This window comes from Coffea eugenioides, chromosome 7, assembly GCF_003713205.1.
Source record: "Coffea eugenioides isolate CCC68of chromosome 7, Ceug_1.0, whole genome shotgun sequence".
In the NCBI taxonomy this organism is placed as follows: domain Eukaryota; kingdom Viridiplantae; phylum Streptophyta; class Magnoliopsida; order Gentianales; family Rubiaceae; genus Coffea; species Coffea eugenioides.
Window position 1 is genome coordinate 11308806 of NC_040041.1, and position 25980 is coordinate 11334785.

Consider the following 25980-nt stretch of genomic DNA (forward strand, 5'->3'; position numbering starts at 1 on the left):
TGTTTTTGTTTGAGGGAGAAGGTTTGTATGTTTGGTGGGACTAGAAATTATGCCAAGATGGAGATTTGTTGACTTTTGTGGCAGTAAATCAAGCCCACAATGTTGACATTTTTTTTGGCAAACATTTCATCCCACAATTGTTGATTTTTTGGCAAAATCTTCTTATCCCACATCGATTGTTTTAGAAGTTGTAGGATTGTTTAAGAGCTATAAATAGCTCTCAAGCCTTCCAATTGAATTGTACCAAGAACAACAAAGAATTACCCATAAGGATTTTGTAATTCTTTGTATTCTTTCTTCTCTCTTAAATTAAAAAAGCAGGCTACTTGAGTGGTGCTCGGAGAGTAGGCAAAATTGGCCGAACTCCGTTATCAATTTTCGGGTGCGTTCTTTCCTTATCTCTTTTATTTGTTCCGCATTATTTATTAGTTTCTTTTCTATTGTAGTATAGTATTCAATATATTTGTCTATATTTGTCGGGTTTATTTGTAGTGTTTTATACGATTCATTTGGGTGTATTTTTCTTATTCGTGTATACGTATTATTTATATATACACGGGTATAGTTGTAATAATACACCGTGCACGTAAGTTCTGTCTAGGAGACTGGGTTTTAAGTGGGACCGCTTGTGACCCCTCCAGCCTTTCCTGGGAATTTACTTGGAATGGTAATTCTGTCTAAGGAGATTGTTTCGACGATCTTTCCTGGGAATTACTGAATCGATTTAATCACTAGTTGTATTCTTGAGTGGGAAATTACCCGATTTTCCCCAACACTTCTGAGGCTGGTTCAATTGCTTTCCCAAAGGATCAAATCCAAAGAGTTCAAGAAGATCTTATATTTTTAAGATCTTTCCTATGGAAAATTGTGAAGCAGCGCAACCAGAATGGAAAACTCCAGGCTCTTTGGGATCATGTTATGGAGGTGGCCTACAAGACAGAGTTAGTCATTGATTCTGTTGTGCTTGGGGATAAACTTGAATGTTTGGATACCGTTGCAGGAGATATCAAACATGTGAAGACTGAGGCCCTTAAAATCTCTGACAGCATCAGGAATGACAATGAAGCACAGAGAATTACCAAGAAATCTATTCACTTGGAATCACAACTCAGTACCCCAGCACTGGATGAAGTTCTGGTGGGTCTTGATGAAGAAGTAATGACAATTACAAATAGACTTACCAAGGGTTTAAAGAAGCGGGATATTGTTTCAATTGTGGGTATCGCTGGACTTGACAAGACAACATTAGCCAACACTGTTTACCGCCATCCTTCAATTTTATGCCACTTCCATATTCGTGCTTGTTGTACTGTTTCTCAAGTATATAGCAAGCACAATTTGTTAGTTCAGATTTTGTGATGAAACGATAGTTCAAGAAAAGGTGGTAACGAAAAAATTTTTGTGTTTAAAAAAAATTAACAGGGAAGAGATGAGGTTTAAGAAGTTGTAATTCGTATTCAATCATCAAAAATTTCCAAATGACCAACCAATAAAACTGGCAAGATTCAAAAGAAAATCAAGAGCAGTCCCCTTCTGCCCCATTGATGATTCGAATCCAATCCAATACTTGTATGTATTTTATTAAAGCAACTCAAAGTTAGAGTCCGGAGAAAATGGGCAGCACATAAGAATGTTTTAGCAGACGAAGAAAAATAGAAAACAGTGGAGAGGAGGAGAAGAGCTCCTTAATGGACAACCTAGCACAGCTCACTTTGGCCAACGAGGAGATAACTCGTGGATGCATCTAACTGGTCCTAGATTTAATATTTCGGCCGCCCTTTCTTGTCAAGACCTCAATATTATTCTGACCCAAAAACCAACTAACTCCAGCAAAGCAAAGCGTTTGGTAGAACAATTCTCCAGGCTTACTAGTAGCAGTTGCATATTTTGGCAAGAAAACGGAGACTTGCTTGTAGGAGTTACAATTTTCTCTAGCATTTTTAGATATCTGGCACACTGACGCTGGTTATTTGATTAGTCCATTAAACGTCTGAATCGATTCGATCAATTTCCTGGATTTTATACTCGGTAGTCGGAACAGTAAGGCGAAAGAGGCAGCTGTTAAGGAGGTGCAAGGCGAAGCTCTTGCTGGTGGCTACAGCTTCTACAGTCAGTCTCTACCTTTAAGTCCATAATAGATTGCTCGTCAGCACCAGGTATAGTAAATTCACTTCTTTTGTCTCAAATAACTAATATTCATTACTTAAACTAAAAAGTTTCTTTCAGTCACTCATAGAAAGGAGTCACTTGTTGCGTTCTTTTCTCAAGCTGCTGAGTTTCTTTACCTGTTGACAATCGTTCATGGTTTGTGCTATTATCATTTGGAAAATTGTTGTATTTATCCTACATTGAAGGGGAAAAAACGCTATACATGAAGTGCAAGAAATTAAGAAGGAAAAAAAGGCTGAAAGGATTTTGGTTTATGATAACAAAAAGAACATGATGATTCAGGGTTTTACTTATTTCCCAGCCTGTTAGCTGATTGTTAAGTAATCATTTAGATTAAGCTGCCAGAAATCGGTTATTAATTAAAAAAAAAGAGCAAGACAAAAGTTCATGCGAATTTCTTTAAAAATTATCCTCTGCTTTTCTTGCAGGTTATTCAGGATTTTGGAACCAGGTTATTAATCATTTCCCTAAGATAACTTATGGAATTCCGTCAGTTAGTTTCAAAGCTCAGCAAATTGGAGAAAAATAAGAGATTCTTCAATATGGATATTGAGAAATTGCGTGTGAGATTGTTAAACCAATACGTACTGGAATTGCCACTGCCAGATGATGGAGACAACAACACTTATTTCATCGTCAAGGGCCTCAGGAATTATCTTAAATCGAGAGCAAGAATTGATCAAAATATCAGTTACCTAACCGAAGACCTTCTCCAGAAGGTAATGTTCTCAAAAAATCTACTTTGCATTGCTACAATGCAAGGTGTTGACCAGATGCAGCTGATAGATCTCTTGACTCACTATACATTCCTAGTCGTCAATGCCGAATGCCTGAGAAAAGTATATTGGTCTATTTATTTTGAAGGAAAGGTGTTCAGTGACATCCAATTTGAAATTTCTCAACTGCAACGCAAGATTGAGCTTGTTGATCCCCAATTTCGTGCAACTTCTGTGCGCGTCATGAAAGCTTTGCTGAAAGCTTCAAAAGCACTACCAAAGTCACCACTCACTTTTGCTCCTGAGAAGAACAAGTATATAGTGGAAGAATTTGTTGATTCTCTCCTTGGTGCTCTTAGGCAGATACTAGAATGTCATGCCACTTTTAAAGTTCCTGTGCAGGATCATATGCTGAAACTCCATCAGGGAATAAAATTCATCAGTATCCTTCTCTTTGTGAAGCAAGAGGAGTTCTATGCGCTACCTGACAAAGTGAAGGATCGTATTGGAGTTGTGATCATTGATTTAGGAATTTTAATTTGCTCCCTTTCAGTGAATGAAATCAAACGTGGCTTGGCTAAGGGAACAGATCTTGCAATTTCTCGTTTGGTGAAAGAGCTCCAATTTGTGATGCAAGAAGTTGCACAAACTCATCCACCAACATCATCATCACTCGGTTTCCCTAGGACCAACGAGTTGGGTTCCATCGATTTCTTCTTAGAAAATCTCAAGGAAGTAGCAACGTCTGAGGCTGGTTCAATTTCTTTCCCAAAGGATCACATCCAAAGAGTCCAAGAAGATGTTATATTTTTAAGATCTTTCTTATGGAGAATTATGAAGCAGCGCAAACAGAACGTAAAATTACAAGCTCTTTGGGATGGTGTTATGGAGGTGGCCCACAAGGCAGAGTTAGTCATCGACTCCATTGCGCTTGGGGATAGACTTGAATGTTTGGATGTCATTGCAGGAGATATCAAGCATATGAAGACCGAGGCTCTTAAAATCTCTCACAGCATCAGGAGTGACAACGAAGCTCAGGGAGTTACAAACAAATCTATTCACTTGGAATCGCAATTCAGTGCGCCAGCACTGAATGAAGTTCTGGTGGGCCTTGATAAAGAGGCAAAGACAATTACAGATAAACTTATTAGGGGTTCAAAGCAGCTGGATATTGTTTCAATTGTTGGTATGGCTGGAATCGGTAAGACAACATTAGCCAACACAGTTTACCATCACCGTTCAATTTTAGGCCACTTCCATATTCGTGCTTGGTGTACTGTTTCTCAAGTATATAGCAAGCACAATTTGTTAGTTCAGATTTTATCTGGTATTGGTAGTGGGAGTCCTGACCAATATCTGAAGGAGGACGAAAATGATTTGGCTAGAATACTGTACCAGGCTTTGAAGAGGAATACGTATCTCATCATTTTGGATGATGAGTGGGACATTGAGCCATGGAATTTGTTGAAATTATCATTTCCAGATGATGCCTGTGGAAGCAGGCTTCTCTTCACCAGTAGGTTTCAAAATTTGTCTTTGCAATTTAAACCTGATAGCGAGCCTTACCATCTCTGCCATCGTAGCAATAAGGAGTGTCTTGAATTGCTTCACATGAAGATTGGCAAAGAAAATTGTCCTCCAGCGCTAATCAAAATTTTAATGCAAGTGGCAAATAAGTGCAAGGGGCTCCCTCACACAGTTGTCATTTTTGCTGGAATTCTTTCAAGAATGGAGCCAGATTGCTGGCAAGAATTTGCAAACAGTCTTAGTTCCAGCACTTCTATGAAGACTGAACCATTGGAGCTGAGTTACAGTCATCTACCTGAATATTTGAAGCCATGCCTTCTTTACTTCGGTGCATTTCGAGAAGACCAAGACATTCCCGTCCGAAAGTTGTCATGGCTTTGGATCTCTGAAGGATTTGTCCAAAAGACAGAAGGGAAGAGCTTAGAGGACGAGGCAGAAGACTACTTGAAGGATTTGATTGGTAGAAGTTTAGTAACGGTTACCAAACAAAGAACTCTAGCTGGTGCCAAGGCTTGCCGACTTCATGATTTGGTACATGAGTTTTGTGTGGCAAAGGCCAAAGAAGAAAGTTTCCTTCAGGTTTTACATGGGGGTAATGACCCTTCTACTTCTACTACGCCCTGCCCCCACCGAATGTTTATCCACTTGACCAACGGAGAGGAGCTTGAGAAGTCAAGGCTATTCTTTCCCAAATTACGTTGCTTGCTCTTCTTTCGTTATGCTCGTTGGAATTTAATAGAGCTTCGTGATGGTTCCCTTTGGTTTTCAATATTAAAACTTCTTAGAGTTTTAGATATTGGGGAACTACGTTTTGCTGGCAGTTTTCCAATGGAATTATTGTTGCTTGTTCACTTAAGATACTTGGCAATTGACTTGTTTATCGAGTCCATCCCCTCTGCAATAGACAACCTCTCAAGACTACAGACATTTCTTGTCAAAGGAGGTCTTGGTGCTATTGCCCTGCCAAGTACTATCTGGAACGTCAAGACATTGAGACATCTAAGGATAACAGAGTCCTCACTGCGTGGTTTTAGTTTACCCACTGGTGACATTGAAGACTCCCAGGCTCTAGATCATTTAGACACTTTTAGCCTTGCAATTGACTGCTCTGGTGAAAGTCTGGAAAAGATACTGAAAAAGTTACCAAGCATCCGCAGACTAAAATGCGTGGGAGGAAAATATCCTGGAGATCCTAGTGGGATTCTCAAGCTGGACAGTTTGAGACGACTAGAATCACTTAAGCTACATTATTTTTTCTACTGCAAGTTTGAATTCCCAATGAATTTGAAAAAGCTCACTCTCTCCTACAATGATCAGCCATGGAGTGAAATTTCAACAATTGGTAAGTTGCCCAATCTTGAAGTGCTTAAATTACACTACAGATCCTTCGAGGGTGAAACTTGGGAAATGCAGGAAGGGGAGTTCTCTAAACTCCGATTCTTGAAATTGTCAAACTTGAATCTTCGCAGTTGGACTGCCAATTCTGATAGTTTTCCTCATCTTGAGAAATTGGTTTTGTTTCAATGTCGACAGCTGGAAGAGGTCCCTTCCTGTTTAGGGGAAAGTTCTACCATTGAAATGATTGAGGTGCAATTTGGTCGCAAGTCTCTTGTAAGTTCTGTAGAAAAAATTCAGCAAGAACAGAAGGACGCGGGAAACGAGGATCTAAAGATCGTTGTCGGAGCCACGTTGGATAAAGAGCTAAGATCAGAACGTGAGAGGGAGGAGTTCCTCTCATCACATATGATCAGAACAAATGAACCATTCATGTCCAGACATGTCCAGAGTTGGATTCCACTCATTTGATTGGTCTTTCTTGTAGAGTGCTGTGTGTATATGTTGAGTCAGTTCAATCACATAGTTATTCATGTTGCTCAAAGCAACTTTTGTAGCTTCAGAAGTCTTTGGTTTGAAGTTGATTGCAGTGGCAAGCATAGTTATGCCATTGTCTATCATAATCTGTTTCCAAAGTTTTTTCCGTTTTACTCTTTTTTTTTTGGCGATTCGATGTTGAATAATGATAGTAACGTATGTATCATCACAATTTCTGCAATCTTCTTTAATGCTGCTGCAGATTAATATGATCCTTGAAACAAGGAGACCACAAGCTTGCATGCTTTTGGAACTATGCGGTTCCTTTTATACATTTTAGTCAGATTAATTCAGAAAATTCTGGATGGATTCTGCTATTCCTAAATAAGGAACCACCAATAATTCTCTCTGTTTAGCTTAAAATACTTTTTTGCAACCACTGTTAATCAAAGAAACAGAAGGAAAGTAAAATAAAATCTGGATTTTTTGTTACTATAAAGTAGAATGGTGGTCACAGTTGCATGTATGACAATGACATAGGTATTTGGTACTAAAATTTGTATTATTGCCTTATATAAATTGAGTATTGTTGTTATTCAGTGTTTCATTGGGTTGAGAACTTAAAAACAGCTCTCAATGCCAAAAAAGAAAAAATCTAAAACCCTGTGCAAAATTCCTTTGTTTTCCTTTCTTTCCTGTTTCGTCTTTTCTCTCCAGTTTATGTGGATAACTGTCCCAAACAAATTAGAAATGAAAATCAAAGAAACTAGATGAAATCTTCTGATCAAACTACAACTGTTCCTTTGGAAATAATGAAACAAAATCTTACCTTTTTTTCTTCTTCAGCAATAATAAAATTCCATACACAAGAGAGTACTATATTTCTGACCTTTTTTTCTTCTTCTTTTTCTCCTCCGTTAGAGAGATGGCGTGGGAATGGGTTGCTCGTTGAATTTTGTTCGCACAAATTGATTCCTAGCTTGAATTTCCATACGCGATTTTCTCATTCTACTCTCTATTTTTTCTATTAAAGTTCTCTTATGTAACTTGCCATTCAATTCCTAGCTTGACTTTCTATACACAATCTTCTCATTCTACTCTCTATTTTTTATACTCTTATGTAACTTGCCATTCAGGGGTTGTAGACTAGCGCTCGAATTGGGCTGTCTTTTCAGACTTCGGTTTGTTTCATTGTCTTGTTTATGTGACTTTATGATTAGTATTTAGCTTTTAGTCCCAAATTTTTTTGGTTGATGATAATAATGGGTTGTAAATATTTTGGTACCAGTTTTCATATTTGTAGAAAGTACATACAACTATGAGAGGGCTTTTCATCTTAATTGTTCATATTATTGAATCACTTGGTAATGGTTCAGTTTTAATTCTGATTACTCACATTAGTCATTCATTTGGTAACTCACTTGGAAATGAATGAGAATTGCTTTTCAATGTTGAATTCATTTGAAAACAAGGAATCATTGGAGACTTTTTTTGATTAGTTTTACTATTGAATGTCTCGACTTTCCTTAGCTTTAAAAAAAAAAATCAAATTTATTTGCTTGAATTGAAGGGATGATTATTTCAGTTCCATGATCAACCTGGACTGTGGAGAGGATGTTTAATCTTTGAACTGAGTTATTATAAATTGATTGGCTTCTTTAATTTTCAAAATTTTGTTAATTGAATTGTTTTAATTAAAACTGTTTTCTTTTTAATTTCGGTCTCTATAGGACGTTTAGAGTTATATTTTCCTCGGGTTCAACCTGCTTTCCCTATTATACTTTTTGAAGGTTTCCACAACCAACCAAAAAGCTAAGTATGTGCATTTACATGATCTTCTTCATTTTGGCAGGACTTCCAAGTTTTGATGAATTATGCAAATTGTATCTGACACTTAGAAAGCAGACATGGGAACTTATTTGGTCTTGCAGGTATGGATGTCTTTTATACCAGATTTTGTGCCTTTACATGCCAAATGCGAACGCCCTGCTTCTCAAATGTTTGTTTTATAAGAATAGTTTCTTCAATCAGCGCTGTGAATTTTCTACAAGCACGACTTAATCAACTGGAAGCATATCTTAAAATTGTTGACCTCACCGACTTCTATAATGATCTCTGTATCACGCATGGTAACTTGCCCTACTTAGTAGTTTGCTTTGTGACCAATTTGATGACAGAAACAATTTGTTACTCAGAATATTATATGGTCATGAAGTCCACCATAATATTTATATATTTTGGTCATTTCAGCCATTTTTGTTTTTAAACAAGGGTAATTTTGACATTTTCATAGGCTTCGTTACGAATGATCATTTCCGTCAGTTTGACACTTTAATCCAAATTATAAGTAAGTTATATATAGCTTTTAAAACTATAGAGGGCTAAGTGAAAATTAACTATACCACAGGGGGTAAATTGTAATTTACCCATAATAATATTCTAACACAGTTAGCGTGCTCATCTTCGAATGCAAATCCAGTTTCCATATCATCTAATAACCGCTGCTGACATTTTCAACCAGCAAGCGTGGCTATCGAGTTAGCTTAACATTGCAAATTGCATTCTAACATCATTGCTGCTGTCCACATTGATTTTCTTTCAACAAATGCTAACTAATTCAATAGATTATTGGAAAATATCTCAATAAAGATGAATTCTGTAGCGATCATCAAAAGCTCCCAAATAAAACTGAGCAATAAATTTGGAGAACAGTGGCATATTGTATCAATGAAACTCAAAAGTCAGAATTCATGACAACCTGGCCAATAGAAAAGAAGTCTGCAGCAGATATAGGGAAAGGACAAAAAAAATGGCACGGCAGCGGACGTAACTAAGTGATTCAAGATTTAATATTCTAGAGATTCTTTTTTGAGATACAGTATTCTGAACCAACAATCCAAAGAAAGTCTACTACTAGCAAGAAGTGGAGACTTGCTAGTATTATCTTCTTCTGTAGTATTTTTAGATATCTGGCAGATTCAGGATATTCAGTCCTTCAAAAATCTGCTTTGTCTTGCATTAGATTTCATTGATTTCCTAGAAAAATTATCAGAGGGGTAAGTCATGGGATTCCATCAACTAGTTGCAAAGCTCAGTAAATTGCGGAAAAACAAAATGTTTGTTGATTTGGATATCAACAAACTGCGGCTAAGATTGTTAGACCAGTACTTGCTAGAATTGCCACTGCCTGATCAAGATGAAACTATTGATTGCATCGTGGACAACCTGGGGTTTCACGTCTCTTCTTGTAAAGATTGGAGGAATCTAATCAAAGACTTTGAAAGAAAGCCAAAACTCAGTGAAAATCTCCTTCACTCTGCCATAATGCAAGGCGATGTAGATGAAGACAAAACTATTCACTGCACAGTGGACAACATGTGGATTAACCACTTGTCTTTCCGCCATGATTGGAGGCATCTAATCAAAGACCTTTAACGAAAGCTCAAATTCACTCAAAATCTCCTTCGCTTTGCCACAATGCAAGGTGTTAAGCAGATGCAATTGATAGATCTCTTGGCTCATTGTACATTTCTTGCCGTCCATGCTGAATGTCTGCGTGATTTTCGCCTGTATGTTGATTTTGGTTTGTGCAATGATGTCGAATTTGAAATTTCTCAAGTGCAAAAGAAGATTAGGCTTGTTGATCCCCAATTCTGTGTAACTTCCATCCGAGTCCTGAAAGCTTCAAAAGTGGTGTCAAGATCATCAGTCACTTTGACTCTGGACAAAAACAAACATATAGTGGAAGGTTTCCTCGATTCTCTCCAAACTGGTCTTAGGCTGCTACTAGAATGTTTTGTCACTTTTACAGCACCTATGCTGAAACTCTACGAGGGAGTAAGGTTCCTGACTATTCTTCTCAGTTTAAAGCACAAAAAATTCTATGAACTATCTGACAAAATGAAGGATCGAATTGGAGTAATGATCAGTGATGTAGGAATTCTAATTTGCTCCATTTCTATGGATGAAATGAAAGATGGCTTGGCCAAGGAAACAGATTTTGTTCTATTCCATTTGTTGGAAGAGCTCCAGTTTATTATGGAAGAAGTTGCACAAATTTATCCACCATCATCATTACAACTAAGTTTCCCCAGGACTAATGAGCTGGGCTTTATTGGTTTTCTTCTAGAAAATCTCGAGGAAGCAACAAATTCAAAGGCTGGTTCAAGTACTTTCCCAATGGCTGAAATCAAGACAGTCCAAGAAGATCTTGTTGTCATAAGATCTTTGCTAGAGAAAATTGTGGAGCACCGCAACCAGAATGAAAAGCTCCAAGCTTTTTGGAGTCATGTTATGGAAGTTGAATACAAGGCTGAATTTGTAATTGAATCTACAGTGCTTGGTAATGAACATGAACATTGTCTGGGATCTATTGCCAGAGAAATCAATCTTATTACGTTTGAGGCCCTTGAGATCTATGATAACATTAGGCATGATGGTGAGACCCCCAGAGTTACCAAGAATTTGATTCAAATGCCACCACATGTTACTGCTCCAATATCCAGTGAAGATTTTGTGGCCTCAAAGACGAGGTGGAAACTATAATTAATAGACTAACCAGAGGATCAATGCTGTTGGATATTGTTCCTGTTGTGGGTATGGCTGGGCTTGGTAAGACGACATTAGCCAATACAGTTTACTGTGATCCTTCAGTTATTATACACTTTCCTATTCGTGTTTGGTGTACTGTTTCTCAAGCATATATCAAGTGCAATTTGATAGCTCAGATTCTGTCTTGCATTGCTTCTGGAAGCTCTGATGAATACCTTAAAATGACAGAAGATGATTTTGGCAGAAAAGTTGTACCAGTGTTTGAAGAGAAATAGGTATCTCATCATATTGGATGATATGTGGGACATTGAGGTATGCAATTTGTTGAAAACTTCACTACCAGATGATGCCAATCAAAGCAGGATTCTGTTCACCAGCAGATTTCAGAATCTGTCTTTGCAAATTAAACCTGATAGCAAGCCTCACCATCTTCGCTCATTTACTGATAAAGAGAGTTGGGAATTGCTGCAAATTAAGCTATTTGGCAACGTAGGTTGTCCTCCATCATTATGTGAAGTTGGAATTCAAATAGCAAAGAATTGTAAGGGCCTACCTCTCTCAGTTGTCCTTGTTACTGGAATTCTTGCGACTGCTACTCAAGATTGTGCAATGTGGGAAGAAGTTGCTAAAAGTCTAGGTTCCAGCATTGTCCTTGAAGCTGAGCAGTGTATGAAGACACTTGAGAAGAGTTACATTCACTTGCCAGACCACTTGAAGCCATGTCTTCTTTACTTTAGTGCATTTCCAGAAGACAAAGACATTCCTGTCCAAAGTTTGTTATGGCTTTGGATCTCTGAAGGATTCGTGGACAAAACTGAAGGGAAAAGCTTAGAGGATGTGGCACACAAATACTTGATGGACCTCATCGCTAGAAGTTTAGTAATGGCTACCAAACAAAGAGCTAGAGGTGGTGCCAAGGCTTGCCGAGTTCATGATTTGGTGCATGATTTTTGTATGGCAAAAGCCAAAGAAGAAAGTTTTCTACATACTTTACAGCATGGTGACATTTTCACTTATACAGGACTATGCAACCCCTATCGACTGTGTATTTACTCGCCAACTGGGTCTGATCAAAAGTCTGTGGAGCTTGAGCAATCAGGGCTTTATTTTCCCTACTTACGTTCTTTGCTCTTCTTTGCTAATGGTGCTTGGACGTTTGACGTGCTGGATTTTTGTACAGGATTTCGGATGTTTAAACTTCTTAGAGTGTTAGATTTGGGGGAACCATTTTTTGTTGCTACCTGTTTTCCAAAGGAAGTAACATTGCTTGTTCACTTGAGATTGACAGGTGCCGAACCTGTGCAATAATAAGTACCTACTCGAGAAAAATACCGATTTTGTATATAGCGGTGAGTAGGGTCGAATCCACAGGGACTGGGGATAATTCGTTTCTTCTAGAGTCCAAGGTATGGGGGGTTTTGGATTAAATGCTAACTAAATAAATTAAATGCAGAAAATAAATAAAAGGAATAATTATTGGAGAAACTCTAGCCAAGGGTACACTTCAGAAATGGTTCAGGCACTGATCATTGATTCACAGATAATTCCACATTTATTAATAGATTAGTTATAGTTGTCATGCACGCGATAAACAACCAACCCTTCCTTAATTTGTCGATAGCCAAGGTACGACCGTTGACTATTTCTCTAATCAGGAAACAACCCTAGGTACGACCGTAGGATTTAATTTTCTAGATTTGCATTAATAATTAGAAAGGCCCAATCCTAACTAACAAACACGCTACGAGGGTTTGTTTAAATTAGATCGTATGTTCCCCTGTCATAAACCCAATTACGCCAGTTGCTACTGAGATAGGGATAACGAACAATTACGGATTCAATTACCCCTATTTAGCAAAATAGCCTATATGAATAATTAAATATTGCACATCTATTCAATCACTCACACGAGCTATAGCAATTAAAAACAGGAAACATATAAATACCAATAAATTAAGGAAGCAATTAAAATAAATTAGATCTCACAGTAATTGTTGAACCAAATCTTTAGTTGTCCCCTTGACTAGAAAAGCTTAACCACGCCTCATGAGAAAATCTCCCCGTTGGGGAATATTGTCGAATACCTGGCGTGTGTCAGAGGCCAGTCCAAAGAAAGAAAACTAGAACTAAACTAAAAAAACTAAAACTAAAGCCCTAGATATCTTTTGCTTCTGTACGTTGTCCCCTTTTAAAGCAACAAAAGAAAGATGACTAAAAGCTATCTAGGTGGTCCCCACACATGTGGACAAAGCCTCCCAAGTACTTCTTGTTCCAAGTCTCTCTACGTGCTTTCTTTGAAGCCCAAATGGCCAAATGCCTTTCACTAGCTTGTGGTCCCCCACCAATTCAAGGGCCCAAGGATTGAAGCCCTTAGAAGTCTCCATATTTTTCACAAAGTCCCTCCTTTTTGGTAGTTTTCTGCTTCATTCCTAAAATTGATTCCAAATACCAAATATGAGTAAATATCAGCAATTAACACAATATTTGTCAGGGATAGAAGGGAAAATTAATAATAAAAATACTAACAAATTATACCCTATCAATTCCCCCCACACCTGAATCATGCTTGCCCTCAAGCATGGGAGCAGCAATTGAACACCAAAATTTTGACAATGGCTATCGCTCTAACTACCGTATTGCCAAGATACTCAGAAAAACATATATCACGCATCACAGTTAAGATCTAAGAAAGACCACTCCGGTTAGCTTCCCAACCACCAACTCCTCCAATTTAAAGCAAACTAATCTAAGAAAAAGGAATGGTTGCTCACATTTATCAGCAAATGGTCCAACTATTAACCAAAATCTCGACATTAAGATCACAAACCGGCAAGCTGACTTATTCACATACTAACACAATCTTTATTTTATTTTTTCCCCTTTTTTTTGTTTTTTTCTTTTTGAGTAACAAAAGACTTAGTCTATAGCCCTTAGAGCCTTTTGACGCGAACTCCAACATTTGACAGATGGAGGAGCCCGGTTACTCAGCTCTAATTGCTACGGGACCACGCACTCATAGTAACTACTACCTTTTGACGCGAGAATCGACACTTTAGGTGAAGATCCCCGGTTACTCAGTAGTAACAACTAGTGGAGTACAGTCACCTCTTATTTATGATAACATACCACAATAACTAGAAAATATCACAAAAATAACAGCAGCCAGCCTCAAATTTCCAAACATGGAGAACTAAAATTAATAATTGGACCAATTCACATGAAAAATGCCAACAATCATTCCCTATGCCTAGAAAAGTTAACCAAAAATTGAAAAAGTTAAGCAATTATTGATATTCACCAAAGAGATGTTCCTGAACTCAACCACATCAACTTGATACCTTTTTATTAATAACACTTAGCAATAGCAGAATTAGAGACAACAAACCAGCATCAAAACTTGGTATTCAAATGAAACTGATCACTAGAAAGAAAAAGAAAAGAAAATAAATGAAAAATAGGCAAAAACTAACTAAAAATAAAGGAAAAGAAAAAAAACTAAAAGCTGAACACCAGAAATACCAGCTGTACCACAGCTCTCCCCCCCACACCTAAATTCGACATTGTCCTCAATGGAGATCATAAAGTAAAGAAAGCGAATAGGACAACTACACTTCCCTGAATACGTGGTGGAAGGTCTCGGGCGGCTATGGAATAGGTGGGAACGGTGGAGTGAAAATGGTGCTACGGTAGTGCGCGGCAGTGAAAGATTGTAGAGGGAAGGAGAGCTTCGACGTGCGTCTTGATCCAGGCGAACTAGAGTGCAACAGAGAACTTCAAACCAGCAAATTTCCAGACAATGCAGCAGTTTCAATCAATGGCCGAGGACGTCCAACAATGTGCTTGAACGCAGTCAATTCCAACGAATATGGCGATCAAACAGACTAAAAGCGGTAATAGAGTCTAAATAAATTAACAAATCTCAACAAATGAACCCAAATCTACCCAAAATCGCAACAAATGTTCTAAAGATTTAGCAATTGAAATCAATAGGTAAAATACTCCCAGCAAGTCAATTAGACGCCACCAACAGCAATAAGCAAAGGACGTGGCACAGTAGCCCTCCAATTCAACAAACAAACGCAGAAAATACCCAACCAAAGGCACTTCAAAGGACTCAAGACAGAAACTAGCAAAATAGAACTCAAGTGATACCAACAGGGATACCAATAGAGCAATGAATTCAATAGATTGAAGCGAGTGAAACGCAACAAATGTCACCAGTTGGACAGTCAAATACCCAAGTCAAACGCTCAAAATTAGCAATTTGGCCAAGAAACCAGCAATTCCAGCAACTAATGGTAAGAATCGAGAGACAGTTCAGGCACCAAAACTCAAGAATCGAATAGGCAGTCCAGCACAGAGGATTAAGAAATGGAAAGCAATACTGCAACCAGTACCACTGGTGCACAGACAGGGAAGAATTAAATTCAACGGCAGCAACCCAATCACAGGAACTTAAACTTTAAAATAAGCAAGAATCTTCAATTAGGAGCCACAACGATAGGCCAAAAATCTCAACCAGTACCACTGGTGAGTCACAGGGAAAAACTAAAGCAAATGGCCAACTCAATAATGTAATCGATGCCAGAAAATATCCCCAAACGAAACAGCAAATAAACGTAATTTTGTCTCAAAATTGACCCTAGAAAATGCCCAAATTATCACCCTCTTGGATCCAACAAGAAATCCAACCTGTGAAAAGTAGCAAATGACCCCAGAAATTGGCAATTTCAGCAACCACAGGTCAAAATGCGAACAACAACAGAAGTACAAGGTTATTAGCTCGCAATCAGACAGGCGACCACATAAAATCAATGAATGTAAACAAAACACTCCAACCAGTACCACTGGTATACACACGGAAGGTCAGACGGCCAACAATTCAACAAATATCAGAAAATATCCCCACATATGGTAGCAATTAGACCCAAATCTGTCCAAAAAGCACCCCCAGAATATGCCAAAATCACCTCTGCTATTAGCTATCAAGAAACTCAAACACAGGGTGGACTGGAACGACTCAACCAAAAACGCCCAATAGGCACAACTCGCTTAATTATGCAATCCAGAACACAGGATTATCAGATGTTAAACAACTACCATCACCAGTACCACTGGTGAGTGCATAGGGAGAAATTAAAGCGAATAACCAATCCAGTGAACAAAATAGATTCGAACACCCAAACAGCACCAAAAATGAGCGAAAATTAAAGCCAGAAGCAATGGTCAACTCACCCCCAAAGTACCCCCAAATATCGCAGCAGTTTAACTCAACTCTACCCACAATTAGCCCCAGAAAATGTCTAAAATCACTGCCTGCTGTTTTCCAACAAGAAGCCCAAGAAACAAAAACGCAAATTCCAGCAATTTAAGGACTAGAGAAATACAAATCAAGGTGAAAATTCGAATACCTCCACCTGCCAATTTTGGGCAGGTGGTGACGCGCGGCAATGGAGGAGATGTGCGCGGTTGCAGGAGAGGCCGGCAGAAGCAGGAGTCGCGTGGGGCTTAGGTGGTGGTGCTGATGTAGAGGCAGCGGCAGCGGGGGCGGACGATTGACGTGGGCCGAGCTGCAAGCTGGCACGGCGCTGTAGGGCTCACGGCAGCTCCTGGCCGCGAGGTGAAGCTGCTCGTGGTGGAGGGTGGCGGTGCAGCGGCGGTCGCGAGCTGATGGAGGCTGTTGGCGGCGGACTGCGCTGAGGGAGAGGCGGCGGCAAGCTGGTGGAGAGCAGCAGCGGCGCGGGCTGGGCTGCTCGCTGTCGGCTTGGCTCACGGGCGGCGTGCGGCGTGGATTTGGCGATGGATGAGATTGAGCTGAGGTGAAGGTGGTCAAGAGAGTGGAGCTGGTGGAGGTCGCGCAGGGGAGGCTGCGTGGGTGAGGTTGTGGCGCAGTAGCGGCGGATGAAGGAATAGAAGGAAAAGGGGAAACAGGGGAGCGGTGGAGAAGAAGAAGAAAAAAAAGAAAGAAAGAAAGAAGAATTTTTTTTTTTTTTTTGGATTTTTTTTTTTTTTAAATTGAATTGAGATTGGAAAATTCGATTTTTGAATACCAAAACTGAAAATGAAAAAGGAAATTACTGTTATTTAAAGAAAGAGGGAAGAAAAAAAAAATTTTTTATTATTTTTTTTTTTTTGAAAGTGAAAAATTATTTCCTTTGTTTTTGGGTCGTCAAACACCGCGTGGGCACGCCAAGATTGGTCTTCGTCCTCTGACCTCAGGAGACGCAAACACCGCGTGGGCACGCCAAGACTTCACTTCCTGATAACAGTGGAGGAAATATGAAAACCAATTACTACTCAATCGAGAAACGAAAAACGAAAGAAATGAACAACAAAAAATAATAAAATCAATATTTGGGTTGCCTCCCAAAAAGCGCATTTCTTTAATGTCTTTAGCTAGACATTATCATGTTTTGCTCATGGAGGATAAAATCTTGTGGCTCGCTTCAATGCTTCATCTTCAATGTGATTCTGGTAACCCTCATAGATGGAGTAATTCTTGAGTACACGAGCTACAGTCTTCCATGGACCAGTAGATTGCGCCAAACAATCAAGCATTGATCGCAATTCTTCATCCACTCCTCCATCAAGAGCATTCAATGGTTCAAGATATTTTTTCATTACCACTTTTAACTTATTCCTGTCATGAAATTTCAAATTTTCTGGTATAATAAAATCAATTTCAGTAACAGGGGTTGAAGAATAGGAGTCAGGAAAATATTGATTAAGGAGTGGAGAAGATGTCACCGCATTTGGAGATTGTCCACTGGATTCATTCACTTGGATGGGTTGCGGTTGGGGTTCCATTTCTTCATTTTCGGCTTCTTTTTCAACTGCATCTGTAGATCTCTCATTTTGACACTCTTGCATCTCCTCATCACTAGTCAAGCAAATTGCACTCTTATTTTCTTCAAAATCAACAATGGTTTTCGAGGGCAATTCTTCAATTTGAGAAGTCACCAATCGATTTATTCTGGATGTCAATAGACATATTTGATCTTCCAGATTACTCATTGCATCCTTCATCATCTCATTTCTCATTTGTGTCTCCTGTTGGAATTGGTATGTATTAGTAGCAATTGATTCAACTATTTCTTCAAGAGACATACCTGACATAGATGACGATTCTTGAGACTCGTACTGCTGAAAATTCATTAGCCCTGTTGTATAATCATAACTGGAGTTATCCCACCATCCTTGATCATACCCGTTTGGATTAGGGTCATACCACGTTTGAGACCAGGGTGAAAAATCTCCATAATTATTGAGGGGGACACTCAGATTATCTTGATATTCGGGGCACATACCGGTTGAATGATCCCTGGCATAACAAATTTTACAGGTTGCAGCAGCCATTCTTTCTCTAATAGAGTTCAGTGCCTCTGAATATGCAAACTTAGAAAAGAAACTAGTCTCATCGCCTTCTCCGAAAACAAAATCCATTATATCACCAAAATATGGAGTGTTAGAAGCCATAAGCTATATAAAAAAAAAATAAAAAAAATAAGAGAAAAATAAATTAAAAATGAAAACAAGGTGAACTCAAAAAGAAACAAATTAATCTGACACCAGTCCCCGGCAACGGCGCCAAAAATTGACAGGTGCCGAACCTGTGCAATAATAAGTACCTACTCGAGAAAAATACCGATTTTGTATATAGCGGTGAGTAGGGTCGAATCCACAGGGACTGGGGATAATTCGTTTCTTCTAGAGTCCAAGGTATGGGGGGTTTTGGATTAAATGCTAACTAAATAAATTAAATGCAGAAAATAAATAAAAGGAATAATTATTGGAGAAACTCTAGCCAAGGGTACACTTCAGAAATGGTTCAGGCACTGATCATTGATTCACAGATAATTCCACATTTATTAATAGATTAGTTATAGTTGTCATGCACGCGATAAACAACCAACCCTTCCTTAATTTGTCGATAGCCAAGGTACGACCGTTGACTATTTCTCTAATCGGGAAACAACCCTAGGTACGACCGTAGGATTTAATTTTCTAGATTTGCATTAATAATTAGAAAGGCCCAATCCTAACTAACAAACACGCTACGAGGGTTTGTTTAAATTAGATCGTATGTTCCCCTGTCATAAACCCAATTACGCCAGTTGCTACTGAGATAGGGATAACGAACAATTACGGATTCAATTACCCCTATTTAGCAAAATAGCCTATATGAATAATTAAATATTGCGCATCTATTCAATCACTCACACGAGCTATAGCAATTAAAAACAGGAAACATATAAATACCAATAAATTAAGGAAGCAATTAAAATAAATTAGATCTCACAGTAATTGTTGAACCAAATCTTTAGTTGTCCCCTTGACTAGAAAAGTTTAACCACGCCTCATGAGAAAATCTCCCCGTTGGGGAATATTGTCGAATACCTGGCGTGTGTCAGAGGCCAGTCCAAAGAAAAAAAACTAGAACTAAACTAAAAAAACTAAAACTAAAGCCCTAGATATCTTTTGCTTCTGTACGTTGTCCCCTTTTAAAGCAACAAAAGAAAGATGACTAAAAGCTATCTAGGTGGTCCCCACACATGTGGACAAAGCCTCCCAAGTACTTCTTGTTCCAAGTCTCTCTACGTGCTTTCTTTGAAGCCCAAATGGCCAAATGCCTTTCACTAGCTTGTGGTCCCCCACCAATTCAAGGGCCCAAGGATTGAAGCCCTTAGAAGTCTCCATATTTTTCACAAAGTCCCTCCTTTTTGGTAGTTTTCTGCTTCATTCCTAAAATTGATTCCAAATACCAAATATGAGTAAATATCAGCAATTAACACAATATTTGTCAGGGATAGAAGGGAAAATTAATAATAAAAATACTAACAAATTATACCCTATCAGAGATACTTAGCAATTCATGGACACATAAATTACATTCCATCAGCCATAGGCAACCTGTCAAGGTTAGAAACTTTTCTGGTAAGAGGATGCATTACTGATGTTCTGTTGCCAAATACCATCTGGAACATCAAGACTTTGAGGCATCTATATATAACACGGTCTGAGAAAGGTTTTAGTTTTCCCATTGACAGTAAACTTGAAGATCGCCTGGATTTAAAGAATTTAGCCACTTTAGCCCTTGCAATTGATCCATCTTCTCAGTCCTTGCAAAAGATTCTAACAAAGTTACCAAGCATCCGCAAGATAAGATGCACACCACTCGGATCAAGAGAATCTACTGGAAATCACAATGGGATTTTTGTGCTGGACTATTTGAGTCAACTAGAATCACTTAACATGCGTGGATTTGTAGGATATGAGTTTGAATTCCCTCTGAATTTGAAAAAGTTGACTCTTTCATCTAATCATCAGCCATGGAGTGAGATTTCAGTAATTGGAAAGCTGCCAAACCTTGAAGTGCTTAAATTAGAAAGCAGTTCGTTTGTGGGGGAAAAATGGGAAATGAAAGAAGGGGAGTTCTGTAGACTCAGATTCTTGAAATTGTTATTGTTAGACATACGCATTTGGACTGCCTCTTATGATAATTTTTCCTGTCTTGAGAAACTGGTTCTGCATATTTGTCCACATCTAGAAGAGGTCCCTTCTTGTTTAGGGGAAATTCCGACACTTGAAGTGATTGAGGTGAAATTCTGTCCTGAATCTGCTTTAAGTTACGTCAAGCAAATTCAGATGGAAATGGGAAATGAGGGTCTCAAGATCGTCACTGAAAGATGTTGGTGATCCATGTTTTCTTAGCACTCAGATCAGAACTTCAGAAGGAGAGTCGATTTCCTCTCATCACATTCTATAGCTTAACCAAAACTCATGTTTCTTCTTGATTTTGGAGAGTTAATCCATGGTGAGATTCCACTCATTAGCTTAGATATACTCCCTTAGTACTTTCTCTAAACATTGGATCAGTTCAATAATGTAATTCTTCGTGTTTCTTGTAGCAATTTCTGGTATTCCCCAAATCTTTAATTTGAACTTGATGCAACTGTAGCTTTCTGTTTGCTATAAAAAACTGTCATGCATTCATGAATTTAACATTATCTATCATAATCTGTATCTAATATGTTCTCCATGTTCTTTTATCTTTCAATGTTCATAATACCAATAAACTATTATTTTCACTTCTCAAATCTTCTTCCATGCTGCTATAGATTGACATGATCCTCAAGACTGGAAGAGCACAAGCATTTATGTTTCTCCAAGCAAATTCTGGGGATTCCCAATTCTTTAGTTTGATTGTAATGCAAGTGCTTGATTCTATCTCTAGCTAAAGAATGCCAACCTTGTTCCTTTTGTTATATCTTAGTGTCTTAGTTCCTTATTCATCAATCATCATCCTTCTTTACAATGTGTGTCAATTTTAAGCCAAGAATATTTTCACTTTATGGTGATCAATTTAATTCCTGAAACTAATTTACTCAATATTTGTACCTAATAACCTCTAACAAATTTTTTTTGACATCTTAATATTGTAACTTAATTTTTAATCTAGTACATACATATTCTGCATGCTGTAGTCTTCTTTTTTCGGTTATATGTTTTAGCTAGCTAGCTATTTAAAACTTTCCGTTGGAAGCAGAAAAGGAAATACAGAAATAAAATCATTTACCTTGATTATGGTCCTTCACTTCAATTTTTGCACGTGTGATATGCATGCATCCAATAATATCAACATATACACTGTCAGTTTATACAAGATTAATAAAAAATTAACCCTTAACTCATTAATTTCAAATTAAATACAAGTGACATGGAAAAAATAAAGAAATCATGGTGATGATATTCTCATTTCAAATTTGCATAGTTAAAATAAAAATAAAAATTGTCATATGTACATCCCAATTATTACTAATAATCATTGAGGCCTAGGAAGCCTCACCTGGCAAGTGGCAACTAAAGAAATAAGGCTTAGATGATGATTGCAACCAACATTATGACTAAAAAATACCTCAAAATGGACCCAAAACGACATCTGTTTCTGCCTGAAAGGATGCAACAAAATGCTTCTCTAAAAGCAGCACCACACCAAGTGGGGTGTGGACTCTGGATTGGACTCTGGGTTGGAGGTGGAAAGCATCTTCTTCATGAAATCTTTTGTTTATTTCTAATAATAATAATAATAATAAAAGCAACATTATCGTGGGCAAGAAAGTGATAAAGCTTAGTCTTTACAAAGGCAGGAAAGTAGAGGCTTGCAGGTTTGAAGAGTGGACTATCTCTTTTTAGATGTTGGTCTTGCGTTACAGTATACTACTTTTCAAAGAAATCCCATGAAAAATTTGCAGTCTTTACCCTCAAAAAAAAAAAATTTGCAGTCTTTGGATCAATTTGCTGAGTTTTAAGTATAGCGGTGGAGCAAGAGACGGCTGTTAGGGAGGCGGCGAAGCTGGTACCAGTGACTGAAGCTTCTGCAGTCAATTTCTTCAATTAGAGCTGATTACAGCGCTGCTGCTCATCAGCAACAGGTATTTTAAATTTCAAGTATACAAGGAAAAGAAAAGGAAAAAGTTGATCATACATTTCTGCTGTTTATAAAATTTCGTCAGGCATTCCATATGAAATTATGTTCTATGTTGAAGGAAAAATATAAACTTATTCAGGGAATATTTTGAGCTTAAAAACCTGCAGTAAATTTTCTTTTGACGTCTTCAGGGTGTAACTTTACAATCTAAGTCAAATTCTGCATGTTGTAGGCTTCCTGAAATCATTGAGCTTGACTTATGATTCTTTGGTACTTTTTTTTTTCTTTATTCCTGTATTATTGATCATGAATATGTTTAGGATAAATTACATTTTACCCTTTTTTATTTTTTAATTTTATTTTCCCACCCCGCCGTTCGCCTTTCTCAACCCCAACTATTAAATTCAGGATTCAAATTTTGAACTTGTGCGTGAGGTAGACTCTATCTTATTTGATTCCACGTTTAACATAATAATCCCCTATGATCATAAAATAGCCCCCTTGTGTTTCAATGTAAAGTATCACAGTTAAGTTTATTTTTAAATTAATCAAAAGTTAAAAAAACAAAAGTCAACCTTTGTCATGAGAAGATGAAAAAATTAACCTAATAGTCATTTAAAAAAAAAAAAAGAAAGATAGAAAGAAAGAAAAGAAGTAAAACGGATAGCTAGCTCCACATAAGCAAGAGCTAATTACTATTAATGTAGCAAATATAAACAAGAAAAAAATGTTATTAGAGTAGTCCCAAATGACGAGAAGTGTCATAGACAATTGCAAAAGGAAAATGGCAATATTAGAGACGCCGTAATGCCACTAAAAATTACTAAATCTATTTCTATCCTATCTCCATATCCCTATAAATCTTTTTAGTTATTGTTTTCTCCTAGATATGCTCCATTGCAAAACGTTGAAAATTAATAAGGTATATAACACATCAATAGGGGAAAACTTATCTAACATGAGAAATATTTCCGTCACTTCAATATTGAGAATAAAGAAAATTGCAAATGGCCAAGGGCACTGCCCTTGCCTAGCAAGTCACGGATCAAACCTAGCCTTCCAGGTTTGGGTGGGGAGGAAAATAGTTTTGGAAAGGAGCGGTGAAAGGGGGAGCGCGCAAGGGTAAGAAAATGCGAGAATAACGACAATTAGTTTATCAATATTTGTACAAGAATCAGCATTTGAAATAGACCTCAGAATTTTTTTTTGTTAAAAAAATAAAGAATGGTAACTGATTTTGTTATCTATATAAACTTTTGAAGTTAACTAGAGTTTAGAAGTTCAGTTGAGAAGAAAATAATGTGAACCCCTGATAATCAATGAATTTAGATGGCAATCATCTAATACTCTATCAAAAAGAAAATGGAGAGTGTAACGGAGAGGAATCTAATCCATTATTTTCAACTGGAAAAAAAAAATTCATGGCGAAGATCTTCAAAATTGAAATTTATGCTTTTAAAATAAAAAATTGACAAAAAAAAAAAACTTTAAAATTGTCATAGGTCCCGCCCGTTTAGCACTAATTATTAACGGGGCCCGGGATAACACTAAAATTGTGATAGGTCCCACCTAATTAGCTATCATCCGACCAACTTAAAGATTTTAAAAACCTCAAAAACAACTAAGAAAACCACTCATGTTTCTGAAGCAATGATTTGTTGAAAAGCACAACTACCTGGTGTAAAATGCGCAAAGCATCCTCTTGACAAAGCCTTTGTCTATTTGGCCAAAAAAGAAAAACAAAAGGCAGCATTATTGTGGGCAAGGAAGTGAAAACCTGTTTAATTCTTCGGAAAAGCTAGTAGGCAAGAAAGTGAAAAGACTGTTACTCTGAAGTATGTTGTATTGGATATTCAGTGACTCTGACAAATGTGCTTGTCTTATGGTATAACTTTCGGAGAAATCCCATGAAACATTTTCCTTTTTTTTTTTTTTATAATTTTGCTGAATTTTAAGTATAGGGGTGGAGTAAGAGGTGGCCGTTAGGGAAGTGGCGAAGCTGGTGCCGGTGGCAGGAGCTTTTGTAGTCAATTTCTTCAGTTAGAGCTGATTACGGTGCTCATCAACAACAGGTATTTCAGAATTCAAAGAAATTGAAAAAGAAAAGGAAAGAGCATGTTGATTAACTGTTCCATTTCCTCTGCTGCTTGTATAGTCTGTATGTTGAAGTAAAAATATAAACAGGGGAATGAAAGAGGTGGCGAACAAAATCATGATTGGCTTTTTATTTATTTGTCAGTTTCTTAGTTGTTTGATACAATATGCTTGGGTTTTTTTAACTTATTTTTCAGGTTCTCATTTGTTTGATACCTTAACAGCCAGACTAAGCTAATCAGAGATTGAGAGGGAGAGATCGAGGGGAAATTCTCTAAAAGCATCCTGCTTGTCTTGCAGGAGATTCAAGGGTTTGGAAAGAGGTCATTTGATCATTTCCAAGAAAATATCAAAGTGGGGTAACCTATGGAGTTCCGTCAATTAGTTTCGGAGCTCAAAGAATTGCGGAAAGATGACAGGTTTTTTGATATGGATATCCAGGAACTGCGCATGATATTGATAGGCCAATACTCGTTGAATATGCCACTGCCAGATCTAAACGGAAAAATTAAGTCCATTGTGGGCAGTCTAGACTACTACCTCACCGATAGAGGAAGCACTAAGCCAAATTTAAGTCACCTAAATAAAGACCTTCAATTAAGACTAGCATTTTTTATCAGTCTCCTTCGCTTTGCCAAAATGCAAGGTAAGCAGATGCAGTCGATAGACCTCGTGGTGCACTGTGCATTTCTTGCTGTAAATGCAAAATGCATGTGTAAATTATACAAGTCTGATCATGAAGAAGAAGAGGTGTGCGGCGACATTTCTCAACTGCAACAGAAAGTTAAGCTTTTAGATCCCCAAATCAGTGAAATTTCTGTCCATGTCTTGACAGCTTTAAAATCAGAGTCGATATCTTCAGTCACCTTTACTCTGGATAAGAACAGGCGTAGAGCAGCAGCCTTTGTGTATTTTCTTCTTGGAGTTCTTATGCAGCTACTAGAATGTTATACCACTTTTACATTTCCAGTGCAGGATCAAATGCTAAAACTCCACAAGGCATTAAGATTTCTGTTTGTCATTCTCGTAATGAACGGCAATCAGCTTCCTGGTGGGAATTCGGCGCAGTTCGATGAGCTACGTGACAAAATGAAGGATCGTATTCGAGTTGTGGTCATTGATGTAGGTATTGTAATTTGCTCCCTTTCTGTGAATGAAATGAAATATGGTTTGGCCAACGAAACAGATCTTGCACTAGTTGATTTGTTGAAAGAGCTCCAGTTTGTTAGAGAAGCATTTTCCAAAATTTTTCCACTACCGTCATCATCATCACTTAGTTTCCCTAGAACCAATGAGCTGGGCTTTGTTGAATTTCTTCTAGAAAATCTCAAGGAACTAACAAGATCTAGGGCCAATTCAATTGCTTTCCCAATCCATATAATCCAGGCTGTCCAAGAAGATTTTCTGTTCTTAAGAGCTTGCCTAGAGAAAATTGCAGAACAGCGCAACCAGAACCAAGCAATCCAAACTTTCTGGAGTCATGTTGTCGAGGTCGCATACAAGGCTGAGGTAATAATTGATTCTGCTTTGGTTGGTGATAAACATGAATCTTGTCTGGATGCCATTGCTAGAGATATCAATATTCTGAAGGTTGAGGCCCTAGAGATCAATGATAACAATAGGAATGATGGTAAAGCCCTGAGAGCTACCAAGACTCTCATTCACATGCCATCACAAGTTACT

General features: G+C 37.9%; 2 protein-coding genes across 2 annotated transcripts; both read left to right on the plus strand.

Moving 5' to 3' along the window:
• The first annotated feature begins 2648 nt into the window (after nucleotides 1–2648).
• Nucleotides 2649–6218, plus strand: LOC113776879 (putative late blight resistance protein homolog R1A-3). Its single transcript, XM_027321930.1, has one exon. It carries the CDS (start codon nucleotides 2649–2651, stop codon nucleotides 6216–6218), a length of 3570 nt encoding a protein of 1189 aa, XP_027177731.1.
• A 4854-nt stretch (nucleotides 6219–11072) lies between these two features.
• On the plus strand, nucleotides 11073–20471 carry LOC113776881 (putative late blight resistance protein homolog R1A-10). Its single transcript, XM_027321931.1, has 2 exons — nucleotides 11073–12063; nucleotides 19675–20471. Exons 1-2 carry the CDS (start codon nucleotides 11073–11075, stop codon nucleotides 20469–20471), a joined length of 1788 nt encoding a protein of 595 aa, XP_027177732.1.
• Nucleotides 20472–25980: the final 5509 nt, after the last annotated feature.